Genomic DNA, 18,039 nt, shown 5'->3' with positions numbered 1-18,039 from the left:
TGGGTGCAGAAATTGGTTCTCCTGCTGAGACAGTAAGGAAGGTGTCTGAGGCAGGTGCCATGGAGAAATTTGTGACAGGCTGCGTGGGAGTGGGTACCAGTGTTGGTGAGGCCAGTCTGGAGCAATCAAAATCATTTTTGGTTTGTCCTGTTTGACTTTTAGCAGAACTTTGCAGAGCAGAGGCGGGGGGGGGGGGCATAGTCTGAGAGTTTTTTCCAGTGGAAGAACAGAGCATCCACTTTCCAGGCTTTTTTGTGAGGAGTTCTTGTGCAACATTTGTCCAACTGGCAGTTCTGGGGTGAGGCAAAAAGATCTAGGTCTAGGCTCCCCCATTTGCGTGCCAACATGTTGAAAATCCATGGTTCCAGTTTCCATTCGTGTGGGCCCATGAGATTTCTGCTTAGTTTGTCTACCAGAATATTCAGCATTCCTGGCTGGAATTGAGCTTGTAGTTGTACTTGATAGCTCAAGGCTGTGTTCCACAATGCCATGGCTAGTCTGCAGAGAGGGTAGGAATTTGAACGCCCCTGCTTGTTTACGTACCACATAACCGTGGTGCTGTCCGTCTTTACCATTAGTTGTCCTGGATGAAGATAGTCCTTGAAGGCTGTCAGCGCATTCTGTAAAGCTAGCATTTCTTTTTGATTGATATGAAGGTGCATTTGATTTGGGCTCCATTTGCCCTGAATGTACTTCCCTGCCAGATGAGCCCCCCATGCACAGTCTGATGCGTCTGTAGTTAGGGGTTGGGAGGCAGGGAGTGGTGTGAATGGCAGTCCCTTGTTTTGGTGGCAGGCCTCTGCCCACCACAGGAACTCTAGTTGCAGGCAAGGTATGATAGGAATCATTGTTTCCAGGCTGTGACAATGCTGACTCCATAAACTTTTTAAGTACCACTGAAGTTTCCTCATATGCAGTCTTGCATATGAAATTAGAAGAATGCAGGAGGCCATGAACCCCAAGGCTTGCAGTATTTGTCTTGCAGATAGCAGGGTTTTTGTGGCCACCTGTTTGAAGTAAGTCACCAAATGAATTTGCTTTTCTGGCATAAGGAAAGCCATCTGGGCAGTTGTATTCAAGCTTGCACCCAGGAATGTAATTTTTTGAGAGGGTACCGGTTGTGATTTCTTTTCGTTTATGGTGTTCCCTAGACAAGTTAGTACCCTTTTTACAAACGCCAGATGTTTTAGAAGAATGGCCTTGTTTCCTGCCTGAATTAGACAATCGTCCAGGTATGGATATATTTGAATATTTCTTTGCCTGCAAAATGCAATTACTGGAGCCAGGCACTTTGTAAATACCCTGGGCACAGTAGATAAGCCAAAGGGCAGTGCAGAGAACTGATGATGCAAGTAGCTTGCTTTGAAGCATATGTATCTTCTGCATGATTCCCTGACTGGGATATGCAGGTAAGCCTCTTTTAAATCTAGAGTTGCCAACCAGGCATCTTTGCCTAGCATAGGAAGTAACTGGTGAAGAGTCAGCATCTTGAATTTTGGAATGTCCAGAAAAGTGTTTAGAGTAGACAGGTCCAGAATTGGACGCCATGATTTGTCTTTTCTGGGTACCAGGAAAAGTCTGGAATAGAAACCTTGTCCCTTTTCCTCTTCTGGTACTAGTTGAACAGCCCCCATGTTTAGGAGGGAAAGTACTTGTTTCTGAGCCTCTGCCCACTGATTTGGGGGCAGGTCTGGCCACCCGTTTGGAGTTGGCAAAGTGTGGAAATGAAATCTGTATTCCTGGGACACTATATTTAAAACCCATTTGTCCTGGGTTATAAGTTGCCAGTTTTTTCATGAAAAGCTAGTTTTCCCTCCAAAGGGGCGGCTAAGAGGTAAGGTGCTCGGTAATTTTAAAGGAAAGTCATTGAGACTGTTTACCATAGGGTGGTGTCTTGTTATTTCCAGATTTGGAAGCGAAGGCACCCCATTACTTAGTTCTGAAAGTCCCTTAGGACTGAAACCTGGTGCTTTTGGAATGTCTGGGTTTGGCTTGAGTGGCTCTGGAAGGAACTGGAAATGACATTTTGGAGGTTGTACTTGTAAGAAATCTTTCACAGTTTGCATAGATTTAGCTGGATCTTCCATCTTTTTTAGAACTTCTTCAGCCTTATTGCCAAACAGATGGTCCTGCTGCAAAGGAGCATCCAACAGTTTTGCTTTAACATGATCAGGCAGAGATTGCTCCTTAAGCCAAGCATGCCTTCTCAGCACAGACCCAGTAACAGCAGCCCTGCAAGAGGCCTCCAAAGAATCAAAACCAAATTGCAAAGTATGTTTTCCAACTTGTTCAGCTGAATGCAATAAATCCTGTAAATCCTTATTTTCCACACAGTCAGAAATCAACATAATTTTCTGCTTAAGCAGTGCCATGATATGCTGTTGATATTTTAGCATATGTAATTGACAGTTTAATGCCCCGATTGCCAAGGTTGCAGAAGTATAAACCTTTTTACCCTATCTATCCAGCGCCCTGGAGTCTCTATCAGAAGGGGTAGGACTTTTAGCAGTAGAAGCCTTAATGCCCTTGGGCCCCTGAGAAATGGTTGCAGGGTCCGCAACAGGATTTTTGAAAAGGAATTTGTGGGAGTCAGGAAAGTACAGTTTTGTACCTACCATAAATGTAGATGTTCGAGTGCTAATACAGCTGCAGTAATCACAGATGGGTTTTCAGCCGTCAGGCGGTCCCTCGGTCGGCCGAATTCCAAAGTCTTGGTCCGGCGTCGGTTGTCGTCACTTACTCTTCTGACGTCAGTAAGGCCAGAGTATATAAGACACAGCCGACGCCATGTTCTTCAGTCTTTCTTGCCCCCAAAAGGAAGGCAATACATAAATAAGGCTTATCTACATATGCAGGAAATGCAATGTAATGCAAAATCAGTGTAAGCAAGCAAATAAAACATAGCAGGATAACCCAGTCAGGTGGTATGAAGAGGTTGTTAGGCCCCATGCCTTTACCAAGTGGGGAAGGAGGGAGGGAAACCTGTACTGCAGCTGTATTAGCACTCGAACATCTACATTTAAGGTAGGTACAAAACTGTACTATGTTCATCGTGCATACAGCTGCAGTAATCACAGATGGGTAGAGTCCCAAAGCTATGCATAGGGTGGTAGGTACTATGAGGAACTGGGTTGAGCCAGAATGCCCTGCAAAACAGCAGTGGCGAAGCCTGCTCTTGTTCTGGAATATAAGGGTAGGTGGTAGTGTTTTGTGAAGGTATGTACAGAACTCTAAGTGGCTGCCTCCAAAATGTCCTTAGTAGGAACGCCTCTGAGGAAGGCTGTAGAGGTGGCTGTGGCCCTGGTGGAGTGAGATCTGATACCAGTAGGGACAGATTTCCCATGATAGGAATAACAAAACCGTATGCAGTGGTCAATCCACTTGGAAATGGTCTGTTTGGTAACTGGTTTCCCTTGAGCCCCTACGGCATAGGACACAAAAAGTTGTTCTGATTTCCTGAAGGACTTTGTTCTGTCCAAATAATAACGTAGCTGCCTATGGATGTCTAAAGTGTGAAGCAGCCTCTCCCCTTTGTTTTGAGGGTTAGGATAAAAGGTAGGTAGGTGTATGGCTCGATTTAAGGCTACCCTGGATACCACTTTTGGCATAAAAGATGGGTTGGTATGAAGGGAAACCCTGTCCTGATGGAAGATGAGGAAGGGCTGCACCGCCATGAGGGCCTGTAGTTCAGAAACCCTACGAGCTGAAGTGATGGCCAGAAGGAAAGCTGTTTTCCAGGACAAATGTTGCAGATCTGTTGAGGCAGCAGGTTCAAAGGGAGGCAATGTTAATTTTTCTAGAATGTAATTAAGGTCCCAGGCTGGTATTGGTTGCTTCCTTGGAGGTCTTATATTCTTAGCCCCTCTGAGGAACTGTCGTAAGAGTGGGTGAGAATAAAGGAGGATCCGTGTTGAATTCTGCAGAAATGGCTGAGGCATGTATTTTTATGGAAGAAAATGAAAGTCCACTGTTCAGCAGTTCAGCTAGGTACTGTAAAACCTGAGGCAAGTTCAATTTTCTAGGGTCCTGGCCTCTTTTCTCATTCCAACAGCAAAACCGCTTCCATTTTATGGAGTAAGCTTTTCTAGTAGATGGTCTTCTGGCCTCCAAAATGACATCCTGCACCTCCTTGGAGAGTAGGGACTGTTGTGGTGTCAAGGAATTTTCCATGCAGCGAGGTTGAGTGTTTTCAGCTGACTGTGAAGAGTTTTGTAGCTGTTCTGAGTCAGTAGGAGAGGCATTAGAGGCAGGGACCAGGGAGGAGTATGTGTTAGGCTCCTCAGGAGTGGATACCAGTGTTGCCTTGGCCAATCTGGAGCAATCAGTATCATCCTTGGTTTGTCTGTTCTTGCTTTCAAAAGCACCTTGGGCTGAAGGGGCAGAGGTGGGAATGCATAAACTGTCCATGCTGTCCAACTGAATGAAAGGGTGTCCACTTTCCAGGCCTTTGGATGAAAGGTCCTTGAACAAAACTTTTTCAGTTGATGGTTCCTGTGGGAGGCAAAAAGATCTATGTCTGGCCTCCCCCACGCTTGGATTACCTCTGTAAACACCTGAGGATGTAACTTCCATTCGTGTGGATCTGTCATATTTCTGCTTAGAGTGTCTGCCAGTGTGTTTTCCAGTCCTGGCAAGTACTGTGCTTGAAGTTCGATTTGTCTTTCCAGAGCCAAGTTCCAAAGAGTCATGGCTAGTCTGCACAAGGGGTATGAATGTGTTCCTCCTTGTTTGTTTATGTACCACATTACTGTGGTGTTGTCTGTTCTTATCAGTAATTGTCCTGGATGCAGGAAGTCCTTGAAAGCTGTAATTGCATTTATTACTGCTAGCATTTCTTTTGATTGATGTGAAGGTGCTTTTCCTTTTGGGACCATCTGCCCTGAATGCACCTGTCCTTCATGTGCGCCCCAGGCGTAATCTGAGGCGTCTGTGGTTATGACTTGTTTTGCTTGAGGCTTGCAGAATGGAAGGCCTGTGTTTACTTGACATGCTTGGGCCCACCATAGAAATTCCTTTTGCAAACATGGAATTATTGGTATAATTGCTTCCAAACTGTGACTGTGTTGAGACCATAGATTTTTAGGTACCATTGAAGTTTCCTCATATGCAGCTTTGCACATGGGATTAGAAGAATGCAAGATGCCATGAATCCCAGAGCCTGCAGGATTTTCCTTGCAGTAAGCCTGGTACTTTTTGCTAGTGTTTTGAAGTACTGAGATAGTTGCCCTTGTTTTTCTGGCGTAAGATATGCCATCTGGGTGTTTGTGTCCAAGTTGGCACCCAGGAAGGTTATTTTCTGAGATGGTGTTTGTCTTGATTTCTCCTTGTTGATGGTATATCCCAGAGAAAGCAGTAACCGTGTCACATATGCTAGATGTTCCAGTAGTATGCGTTTGCTGTCCGCTTGGATCAGGCAGTCGTCCAGATAAGGGTAAATTTGTATCCCTTGAAATCTGCAGTAGGCAATCACTGATGCCAGGCACTTTGTGAATACTCTGGGCGCAGTAGATAAGCCAAAGGGCAATGCAGAGAATTGATAGTGGATTGAACCTGCAAGAAATCTGAGGTATCTTCTGCAGCTTTGTCTGATTGGGACATGCAGGTATGCCTCCTTGAGGTCCAATGTTACCAGCCAAAACTCCTTGCCCAGCATGGGAAGAAGTTGCTGTAATGTGAGCATCTTGAATTTCGGCACGAGTAGGAATGTGTTTAGGATGGATAAGTCCAAAATGGGTCTCCAGTCGGTTCCTTTTCTTGGTACCAGAAAAAGTCTTGAATAAAAACTTTGACCTTGTTGGTGTGTAGGTACCTTTTGTATAGCTCTCAAGTTTAGGAGCTTTGAAATTTGCAGTTGTGCCTCTGCCCTTTGATTTTGTGGCAGGTTTGGCATGCCTCTCATTTTTGGAAGAGTGTGAAATTAAAATTTGTAGCCTCTGTTTATAATGTCCAGTATCCATTTGTCTGTTGTGACAATATGCCAATTGCTTGCAAATAATGCTAGTTTCCCTCCCAAAGGTGCTGTCAGCTGAGACTCGCTTGGCATGGAAATGAGGGAGTCATTGGGTTTGCTTCCTGTATTGTTGTGCACGGTCTTCACCACCTCTTGGTGCTGGATATTGCCATTGTCTGCCTCTATATGATCCTTGTGATTGCCCTCTGCCCCTTGTGCATCTGTATCTACCTCTTTGGGGCTTGTCAGTGGCTGAAAAGGACCAGTTTTTTGAAGGCCAATTTCTGCTAAAACGTGGTGGTTGGACCTGTAAGAAAGCCTCGACAGTTTGCATAGATTTGGCTTTTTCTTCCATTTTCTGTAGTATGTCCTCAGCATTAGTACCAAATAGTACATCCTTTTGTAAAGGAGCATCAAGAAGTTTAGCTTTCACATGATCAGGCAAATTTTGTTCCCTAAGCCAGGCATGTCTGCGAATGACTGATCCTGTAGCAGCCGCTCTACTGGAAGCCTCCAGGGCATCATAACCACATTGTAAGGTGTGTTTACCCACTTGCTCCGCACTATGCATCATATCCTGTAACTCTTTTAAATCTGGTTGTTCAGGTTGAGACATTTTGTTCCTTAGTTGTGATAACAGGTACTGCTGATATTTAATCATATGAAACTGACAGTTTAAGGCCCTCATGGCTAGGGTGGCCGAGGTATATACCTTTTTACCCCACCTTTCTAGAGATCTGGATTCCCTTTCTGCAGGGAGTGGATTCTTGGCAGTGGAGGCCTTTAATCCCTTGGGGCCTTGTGAAATGGTTTCAGGGTCAGCATTATGGCCTTTGTAGAGAAATTGGTGAGAGCTGGGTACTCTGTAATACCTATCAGGTTTTACTGGTGCAGGAGGCAGAGAATCAGGGTTAAGGCAAGCCTCCGAATAGACATCATCCAGTACATCCAAAACAGGGGTATAGCCAGAGGTCTGTGCTGAGGTAACCAAAGAAATTCCCTAAGTCTTTTCTTGGAATCTGAAAAGTCTTGGCCTTCCCAATGGAAATGTTCCCTCAAAGTGTGCAAGGTTTCCCCAAAAGAAAAATCCTCAGGAGGGGATACAGAAGGAATGGACTGTTCTGCATCCGAATCCTCAAAAGGGGAGTAAGAGTGTTCCTCTGCATCAGAATGTTCTGATAAAATGGATCCCTGATCAGAAGAGGGAGATTCTTCCTCCACTCTGGGTCTCTTGTCAGGAGGGGGCTGAGAACCTCTAAGAGCAATTAAATCCTCAGCCATTTTAAGCATCTGTTTCTTAGGCATGGGTCCAGGAGATGGGCCCTGTGCAACAGGCCTCTGGATGCCTGGCTGCTTTGGATTTAGTAAAAGCCTTTATTGAAAAAGAAGATGAGGGCCTAAATACACCATGGGTGGAGGTGGACCTGTCCACATTAGTAGGCTCGACATTAGCAGGGGCTTCGGTTGTAGTCTGGGAAAGGACCGAGGACCCAGCGGTCTCGGGTACAGAGAACACCGCCAAAGGAGTGTCGTCGGTAGTCAGGGACTGCAAAGGCGTCTCGCTGAGAACCGGACCATGTGTAGCCTGTTTTGGCGTGGTGTCGGCGGGGACCGCGGGTCTCGCGTGTCGGTCCTTTTCCTTGCGTTTTGGACAAAGCGGTAGTCGGAGTGTCGGCGACATCTTATAATCAAAAGCTTTACCAAAGTAGTGTTGGGCGAACTCCGCCCGGCGCTTGATAGTGCGTTTATTGAAGGTAGCGCCAGCGACAGCCCGAGCCGTCGTGGTCTGGGCCCAAACAAGGTATGCAACGGGAATGGAAATCCTTATGCGGTATTTGCTTCCCACAAGAAATACAATTATTAACTTTTTCTGACATCGGTCTGAGGCAAGAAAAGTTTCCCCAATGGGGTACTTGGCTTTAAAGAAGACTTCGGTTCCAATTTTTTCGTAATTCAGGAGCTGGCCGACCGGCACTTGCGAACTGCTTCTGCTTCGGGCACCGCGCGGCAAAAAAGACTGAAGAACATGGCGTCGGCTGTGTCTTATATACTCTGGCCTTACTGACGTCAGAAGAGTAAGCGACGACAACCGACGCCGGACCAAGACTTTGGAATTCGGCCGACTGAGGGACCGCCTGACGGCTGAAAACCCATCTGTGATTACTGCAGCTGTATGCACGATGAACATCCTGTAGTATCTGTCTGGTTTACAAGGAGCCAGAGGCAGGGAGTCAGGGGCCATACTGGATTTTGAAAACACACCAACAATGTCTAGTACGAGAGGTATAACCAAAGGCCTATGCTGAGGAAGAAGGAGGAAATCCCTAAGCCTCTTTTTGGATTCAGAAAAATCCTGACTTTCCCAGTGGAAATGCTCCCTTAAGGTATGTAAAGCTCCCCCAAAAGAAAAATCCTCAGGGGGAGAAGCAGAAGGAATTGAATCCTCTGCATCAGAGTCCTCATAAGTAGGTATGGACAAATCCAAATCCAGTTCATTAGAAGAGTCAGAGGAGTCAGAAGAAACAGAGTCCTGTTCAGAAGATTCATAGTCCAGTTCAGCCCTAGGCCTCTTGGGGGGGGGGGGGGGTTGACTACCCCTGATTAGAGTAATTAAATCTTCAGCCATTTTGATAATTTGTTTTTTAGGCATAGGGACCTGAACATGTGGCCTGGGCATCAGTTTTTTAGACATAGATCGAGATTTTGGAATTAATATTGAAGGTGGTGTCGGTTTAATATGCAAGTCTGTAGGCCTGAATACACCCTCAGAAGCTGGTGCCTGCAGAGCGGCTCCGGACCCATCCAAGGTAGAGACATCCACGAGTTCTATAGGAAAAGCATCTCGTGGCATACCAGACTCCGAATGGGTCTCAGTAGAGGCCTGCAAATCTGAACTAGCGGGTATCAGGGGCTGCGAAAGTGCCTCACTGAGTAACGGCGAACTGGCGACTGGCTTAGGAGAAGCGTCGTCAGCAGTTTTGGACCTCAACGGCCTGTCTTTTTCTTTGCGTTTTTTCAGTATTCTGGTAGTCAAATGGCTAACCGATGTAATTTTTGTATAATTAAACTGAGAACCAAAATATTTTGAAGCAAAAATGAACCGACGACGGATAGTGTGCTGATTAAACAAAGCACAAAACCAACAGCAAGGTACTTCGTGATCAGGGCTTAGGCAAGGAATATAGTACAAATGAATAGCCTTATGAGGTATTTGCTTCCCAGAAGTAATACAATTATTAACTTTTACTGACCTCGGTAAGGAGCAAGAAAAAGTTTCCCCAACGGGGTACTTAGCTTTTAGTTAAAGACTTCGGTTCTGAAACTCAAAAACAAAAATTTCAGGAGTCGGCCGACCGGCACTTGTGAACTGCTTCTGCTTCGGGCACCGCGTGGCAAGAAAGACTGATGTAATGGCATCGGCTGCATGTTTTATACCCCTGACGAACTGACATCATGGAAGAAGGGACAGCAACTGATGTAGGACCCAAGACTTTGTTAATCCGGCTGACTGAGGGCAACCTGCTAGCAGATTACCCAAATGTAATGACTGCAACAGTGAAACACGAAGAACATCTGAGGCTCCTTGATTACTGTTCCAGGGGTGAGTTGTCACACATACATACATACATCAGTCCACCTTGAAGGAACATGCCCCCTTTTCCCAGAATTCACCACTGATGCCTTTTTACTCTTCTGGGCGACATCTCTTTAATCTACTTAACAGTGCAAGGGTTGGGTACTGGAAGCTGTACTGTCATAAGAATTTTTTTTTTTTTAGCACTCCTGGGAAGAAAAAGTCAGTGCAGTCCCCAAAAGGAGAGATATCTATACCAAGCGATTGCAGCCCCCCAAACATCTCCAACGCCCAAGTGAGAACTGCTCTCTCCAAAGCAAAAAACACAGCATCCATGGGACCTGATGGTGTCCCCGGCTGTGTGCTCCACGAACTCAACGAGGAATTAAACCCACAGCTAGGACAGCTGTTTAATCATAGTCTTACCTCTGGATATGTACCCAGGGAGTGGCGCACTGCAACTGTGGTCCCACTTCACAAAGGCGGTGCCTCCACCGACCCTGGAAATTACCGACCCATTAGCTTGACAAGCCTTATCTGCAAAGCCATGAAGAGGATCATAATGGACCTCATAAATAAAGACATAGGGAATTTGCAGACTTTGGATCCATCCCAGTTTGGCTTTGTCAAAGGCAGATCATGCCTTCTAAACTTGGTTGACTTTTGAAACAGTCACCAAAGCCATTGATGAGGAAAGGCAGTCCATACAGCCTACCTCGATCTGGCGAAGGCCTTGATACAATACCCCACTCAGGTATCATTGAAAAACTCATCAGCTTAAATGTTAACCCATACATCACAAGATGGGTTGCAAACTGGCTGAGTGACAGAACCCACAGGGTCAGAGTTGCTGGCGCCATGTCAGACTCAAAGCCTGTCACAAGTGGTGTACCACAGGGCTCAGTCCTGGGCCCACTCTTGTTTGGCATCTACTTTTCAGTACAAGCAAACACAGGAGGGTTATGGCTGACAAAGTTTGCAGATGACTGCAAACTGGGCGCCATAGTAGAAAACACATCTGACACAGATATCCTTCAGAAGGTCTCACAGAAGCGGATAACTGGTGCCAGAGCCATGGCCTAAAGTTAAATGCCAAAAATGCATAGTCATACCCTTCGGGAAAAACAAGGTTACCCCTAGCTACCAAATAGGTGGCAATCCACTGAGCACAGAAGAAGTTATCAGGACCTGGGGACCCAGGTTGATAGTAGACTGTCATTCGACACCCATGTAGCTAAAGTAGTTAGGAAGACCTTCTACATTGCCCACCTTATCATGAAGGGATTCTCATCTAGATCAAGGGAGGTCATAGTCTCCCTATACTCATCACTCATCAGACCAATGATTGAGTACAATGCCCCATTCGGAATGTATCTGACCCGACACTTGCAGCAGCTGGAGAGGCCACAAAAGTTCCTCACCAAAAGGATAAAGGGTCTCAAACATCTGTCCTATGCTGCCCGACTGAAAGAACTCCAGCTCTATTCAGTCACTTACCGCTTGCTCAGAGGTGACCTTTGCCTAACATACAAGGCCATGTCAAACCCAGATTTGATGAATATGCTTCACCTCAAAAATCTAGATCCATCAGAGCCACAAGGGCGGAGACTTAAACCTCGACACGGCTATTAATAGGACATGCTGGAGGGATAGATTCATCACCCAAAGACTCCCTATGCTGTGGAATAAAATCCCGGTATATGTGAGGCAGAGCACCTCGCTGGCCTTGTTCAAGAGAAATCTTGACCAATGGATGGGAGATCGCAGATATACCCCAGGGATTACCTCAGTGTCACTGCTCAACAGAGGCACAGCAAAATAATGGGTATAGTTCCCCATACTAAAGGGGTGGCGTAAGCCACAAAACTATGGGCTAGGCTTGTAAATGCCCTCGGGCAGATAGCCTAGTATGAACCTATGAACTGGTGTTATCAAAGGGTGGTTCACTCAGTTTTTATTTATATTTTTGTTGCCAAGGTAACCACAAGCAAAACAAGCTTTCCAAGCTTTCAGAATGCCCCCACTACCTCAACAGTTAAGGCACTTGGATAAGCTCTCGGATCTCCACCAAGAGAAATTTTTACTCTAGAGTGGCCCCAAACATGCCCCCCCCCCAAAAAAAAAAGCAAGCAATGTCCTTCAGTAATTCCACTTCTAATGGGTGTTAAAGCTGCAAATTAAACTTAGGTTTGCTTAGGCCAAATAACAATAACACTTTATTCAAAAACTGGCAACCATTTATTTAGTACCAATGACATGCAGTCGCCCGGGTCATACACTCCAAGACAGGACAGAAAGAAGCAAACTTTACTACATACGCACACATTTAAATAAAGGGGATGAGTAATGAACTGGCAGTTCTAATCAAGACATTCCTGTAGTACAAAACAAAGACCTGTTGTGGATAATTTCCCTTAGGAGTGTTTCAAATGTTCTTTCTTACAGTGTACACAAAACTGCTGTCATGACAACATAAGAACCTTATCTTTCACTTAGATTCCCTTCTATGAGATGCCAAAAACTGGCACTGATGTGAGATTAACAGTTTTTAGTCACCATCCTCTCCAACTAGCCTTCCCCATTTTCTTGGAATAATATCAATCGCAGCACTAGGCAACTCCTGTCCATTTCTGCTTTTAAAGCAAACTTCAAAAAGGTTTGAGCCTTTATGAAGCACATACTAATACTTGAAAATGATCAAGGAGTTAGGTCCACTCTGTCCAACTATGGTCCTAGTTAAGGCTAAAACTGTCACTTGATAACTTCTCTCAAGGGAGCACATTACATAGCATTTTGTCCACACTAATCCATAGTACAGTATAATTACCTGTACAGACCTCAAAGGCTTTAAGCGCACTTGTACATGATGTAAGATCACCGTCAATATTATTAGTGCTAATCATTCAGAGAAAACTGTAGCTTTCAACCTTTCACCTCTAAAATCAGGAACAAAGCTAAAAATAATGAAGGACAAATGCAAACAGTAACACTTCTTATAGGTTAGTATAGGGACTCAATGTTGATTGAACAAGATACATATTACTATAGATTCAGCTGAAAATTAAAATGTATACAACTAAAATGTTTGACATTCAGTGGTTGTGATACAATGGAGATTTTTTAGAAATAGGTACAAGGGACATAATGAAATTTTGAGTTAAAATTTGGGGAAGCTGAAACATACGAAGATCACCAACATATTTTTGCTACTCATGCTTATCAACATTGACCAGAGATGAAAAAATTAGTATCCATTACACATCCTATTGTCCAACGTCCATATAACATGCTTATGGTTTCATCATCACTGTAACATAACAGTACTGACTGCCTGGCCAATAAACTTTTTTCTAATGCCACGTGGAATAAGATTATCAGAGTGCTCAAGAACTCACACTTTCCTCTTGTTATTAGGCTAAACTTGGAAATCAGTTTTTAATATATATTATTTTTCTTAAAAAAAGAAACATCTTAAAAATAACATCCTCTCAATGAAAGGAAATCTGCATTTTTTAAATTAAAATAAGCAAACAGAAACAGCTAAAATAAGATTAAGAAACATCAAACTGGGGGCAATAACTCGTTTAATTTTACAACAAAATAGTACATAAAGCAATTTATTCTTCCTAATGAGAGGCATTCAGAGATCCATGTAGCATACGGACACACAACTTTATTTGCACATACATCTGCACAGCGAAATTACTGGCAGTCAGAAACAGATTACTATCAAACCTCAGCAAAAATTCCTCTGCTAGTTTTTTTTTTCAGACTTTTGTTATTCTTTTAAGGATATTAACCAACTGAGCTGCACTTTTTGCTAACCCAGTAATGTGTTCAATAAATGTTAATGAAATGATGATAACTTCTTAATCAATTAAAACAGCATATTTATTCCATTTATACTCAGCTCAGTTACAAAGACATGCTCGGAGATTTACAGACATTACTTACCTTTCGCACAATACTGTCTTCTACACTGGATTTTTTATTGCTGCCCTGTTTTCCCATTAATGTTATCTCTAGCTGGCAGAAAGGCTTTGGTAAGATATCACACTGCGTGAAGAACTTGCGCCACTCTACGATGTAAGCCTTTAGTAAAGCTGTATCATCTTGATGACTCAAAACTCTCTAGAAAAATAAAAAAAATTTAGTAACATACACGTCTAGTAAACAGTGACTATTTTGCAGGCATCCCAATACCTTTAAAATAAGAAGTACTAAAAGATTAAATCAGGAAGTACTAAAAAATTAAATTACCAGTTAACATATATGGTTACTTAGTTTCTTCAGTATTGCACAACTGAAAAATTACACTGCATAAATTAAATTAGGTTATTGCACTATAAATCCAAGACCAAGTTAATTTTAATTCATCATAAATTAAAATATCACTGCAGATATTATATATCTGTAAATGGCTAATCCCAAAATCTCAATTAGATATGCACTCAAGATGAATTAAAAGGACTGCTGACATTTTTAAACTGAAAAGCAAAGCAAGCAGGTTTAGGTCAGGTTAAATATTTTTTTAACACCTTTACTGAATTATTACGAGCAACATATGCAAATTCACATTTATGCAAAAGTAATCAAACCGCATTAACATTTAACATTATGCTTCACATACACTGCTATATATCACATAACCTAACCAACATTACAAAAAATATTCAATCCCTGACCCTTTCTTAAAGAATATACATCTTTACTAAACCATCACTTAAGACAATCATACATTTATATAAATGAAAATAAACCACACTGACAGAATCCTATGATACAGAACTGGAATTGCTTAGACATGGTAAGGCCTTGCTGTGTCTAATTATGGTGGCTTCCAAAAAAGTTAAATACAATTTCTGATACTGAAATAACACAGTCTCTTCTGCAATGTTTTCCTATTGAGTTCAGTTTCATTTTACGGCTATCACGTGAAGTAACGGCATCAACAGAGGGACTGGTTGCAATAGCAGGCAGAAAGCATGGCGGAAGAAGAACAGCATCCTAAACTGGACTTAAGTCAAAGTTGTGCCTTAACAGTTTGAGACTGATTTAACTTCAGATTACTCAGCTAGAAGTGTCAGAAATAAGGCAGCTGAAGCACATACAGTTGATATAAAAAGTTAACACACCCGTGTTAAAATGCCAGGTGTTTGCGATATAAAAAAATGAGACCGCAATAATTCATTTCAAAACTTTCCCCACCTTTAATGTGACCTATAACCTGTACAATTCAATTGAAAAACAAATCTGTTGGGGGAAAAATATATATATATAAAAAAAAAGTACAATACATTGGTTTTACAAGCGTGCACACCCTTAAACTAATACTTTGTTGTGTGTGCACATCCTTAAACTAATATTTTGTTGAAGCACCTTTTGGTTTAATTAGAGAAAGTAGTAGTTTATTGGCCATTTTGGGCTAATTTCTATCTCTTTCATTCCCCTGCTATAGAAAATACATTTGCCCGGTTTTGCACGCCGGGCAGAGCCAGTTATCTAGGGTATAACTATTCCCGACTCCACAAAGTCTCCTCTTCCATTTTTCCCTTGGAACTAGACAAACTTTCAACTTAAGCACTCAAGCCATTCATTTCTCAGCCTGGCACTTGCTCAAAACTCATAGCAAGCACTTATAAACCCTAGCACTACAGAAGAACAAGGCTCTCTATTTGACCATACCAGCCATTCAATAAAATAGTTTACTGTACCTATCCAGGCATGTCCAAAGAGGAGTTTCAGGTGTACTCTCCAGTCCAACTGGTGAATCTGGGCATTTTGAGGCAATGTTACAACTGCCTCATGTACAAAGACAACCCTCTCCTCCTACCACCAAACACTAATACATGCAAAAGATGCAATTATACAGCCAAACTGGAGGCTAGGCTCTCTCAACTCAAGACTGGATCAGACAGTCAAGAGGAGAAGGGAAATACTGGCATCACACCACCAGTCTCACATAGACCCATTAAACCAGCACCGGCAAAAAACACAAGTAAATACAAGAAAACATACTCGGAGGCGCTAAATAAAAATCTGCAAAAGCAACAGAGCCCTCCAAAGCAGACATCCAAGCAACCTCCACCCTCCCCAACACAAACCATGAAACACATACTTCACAAAACCAGTGTGCCACGCAATCACAGCCCTCAAGGCAAAATAACATACCCAACATACTAGTAATAGGTGACTCTATAGTCAGGCACACTGACGTCCCACTCACTAGGCTGAATAAGGAGAAGGTTACTGTCGGGTGCCAGGATCCGCCACATAACACAAGCACTCAGGTCACTCAAGAACAAGTAGAAATACGACTCTGTCACTGTCCATGTTTGTGTGAATGACCTGAGCCATACCTCCCTAGACTACATGAAAAGAGACATGGAAGAGCTCTCTGATCAAGTAGCCCAGGCTGGTATGACACTGACCCTGAATATCATCCTGCCCTCCCCAACAATGATACCACAGTATAAAGAAAAAATTATCAATTTCAGCAACTGGCTAAGTTTCTGGTAACATTCAAAGGGGATCCAGTGTCTGTCTGTCTGGGATGACATGTTCGACAAGCCATGCTGCTTCGCTAGAGATGGCTTGCACCTGTCACCCTTAGGCTTTCGAAAAGTGGCCAAGGCTCTTGTCACCCACATAGCGCCTTTTTTTAGGCAAAGCTAAAAAGACAAACCCACCGCTGTAAATGGTACAAGTAACAAAAATATGAGGGTAATACAACTCAATGCCAGAAGTCTACCTCAAAATGCACGCACTTGAGGCACTCCTCAGTATGGAGAAAATCGATATATGTGCAGTAACAGAAACTTGGTTTAAGGCTCCAGAGAGCACCCCAGCACTACCAGGCTACAATTCATACCATACATTTCAGCCACAGAACACAGACCGAAATATAAAAGGTGGGGGAGTATCCACATTCATCAAGGATACCCACACCTCCAGGTTAGTGGCAAAGCACGATGCTTCAGAGATTATCCACATGCAACTAACAACATGCAAAACTGCAATTCAAATTGTAACTTGCTACATATCACCCAAGGACCCCCATTCCGCATTTCTGGAAACACTGGGTAACATAAAGGTCCTACTAAAACACCCTAATATTGGGTGATTTCAACTACCCAAACATTAACTGGGAGAACTACTCAAGTACTAACTCCCTTGCCCAACATTTCCTAGAATTTATAAACTCAAACGCCCAGGAACAACTGATCAACACTCCCAATAGAGGTGACAATATATTGGACCTGGTCATCACCAACATGGGCGACCGGTGTTCCATACCGGAGGTCATCCCCTCGCTGGTTAGATCTGACCATAAACAAATCACTTTGGATATCCACATTCTGCCCCCACACGCAAACAAGAAACCACCGTGAAAAACTTTTCAAAAGCAAACTTCACGTTACTTAAGATGGAGGTGGAAAGTTTCAAAGCCCCCATGCTAAAGGATAACGCTGCCCAAGCAGCAAAATCCTTTACTAATGCACTCTACGGGCACCTACAAGGATGCATGGATTGTGCTATCCCAAGCAAAACCAAGACTCACTCCTCCAAGAAAAGGAAACCAGTCTGGTGGACCCCTGCCATAAACAAGCCATACAATAGAAGGAGGAAGCTAGTACAGAAGAGAGTAAAATCCCAAAAAGGGAAGACATCCCTGATCAGTATCAGCAAGAAACTACCATCCCTCATAAAATCGTCCAAGGCGAGCTTTGAAAGAAAACTTGCCAAGGACTCCAAACATAACCACAAGGCATGCTTTAGCTATGGCAAGAATCTAAGTGTCAATGCTCAGATCTGCTCGAAGTTAGTGCAGAATGGCACAAAATACACTGAATCAACCGATACTGCCAACATTCTGGCAGACTGGTTCAGTGCAAACTTCACTCCCCTCTCACCCCCCAAAAGGGCCCATAACCATACCAGAAGAATGTACTGCCCTGAAATCACAGACACTCAGGTTAAAATAGCCCTGAATCATAGCCAACCGACCACCTATAAAATCTAACATGCGAATAGGTTCCAAGTTTGATTTACCCACAATGACTTATGCCCAGGGACGGTGCAAGGAGGAGGTGGTAATCCCTGGCTTGTAGTAGCTGATGCCTGGTGCAAGCAGTGAGAAGCCAATCATCCAGGGAAGGAAAGATGTGGAACCCCTGCAGTCTCAAGTGAGCCGCCACTACTGACGTCACTTTGGTAAACACCCGGGGGGGCTGTGGTGAGTCCAAAGGGGAGTACTCTGAATGGGAAGTGACTGGCTCCCAGCTGGAAGCGAAGAAACCTTCTAGAGTGCCTGTTCATTCTTATGTGATAGTACAGGCCCTAAAGGTCCACCAAGCACATCCAGTCATTGCTCTGCAGAAAGGGCTTGTTGCCAAACAGGCGGTCTTGGTTTAAGGGAGCATCCAGCAATTTGGGTTTAACATGATCTGACAAAGATTACTCCTTAAGCCAAGCATGCCTTCTAAGTACAGACCCAGTGACAGCAGCCCTGCAA

At 43.6% G+C, this 18,039-nt stretch overlaps 1 protein-coding gene across 3 annotated transcripts in view; it reads right to left on the bottom strand.

The window, feature by feature from the left end:
• The window catches only part of CUL5 (cullin 5), a 2,346,971-nt gene that overhangs the window by 1,741,680 nt on the left and 587,252 nt on the right, over positions 1 to 18,039 (bottom strand). For all 3 annotated transcript variants that reach the window (XM_044072614.1, XM_044072615.1, XM_044072616.1), the window contains exon 4: positions 13,479 to 13,655. In XM_044072614.1, the coding sequence (XP_043928549.1) occupies positions 13,479 to 13,655 (177 nt within the window). The remainder of the gene's footprint in view (positions 1 to 13,478; positions 13,656 to 18,039) is intronic.

The sequence above is a fragment of the Protopterus annectens genome, chromosome 5.part0 (genome assembly GCF_019279795.1).
Source record: "Protopterus annectens isolate FY-2018-M chromosome 5.part0, PAN1.0, whole genome shotgun sequence".
Classification (NCBI taxonomy): Eukaryota; Metazoa; Chordata; order Ceratodontiformes; family Protopteridae; genus Protopterus; species Protopterus annectens.
Note: the sequence above shows the minus strand (reverse complement) of the source record. Positions and strands in the feature narration are given on the sequence as shown.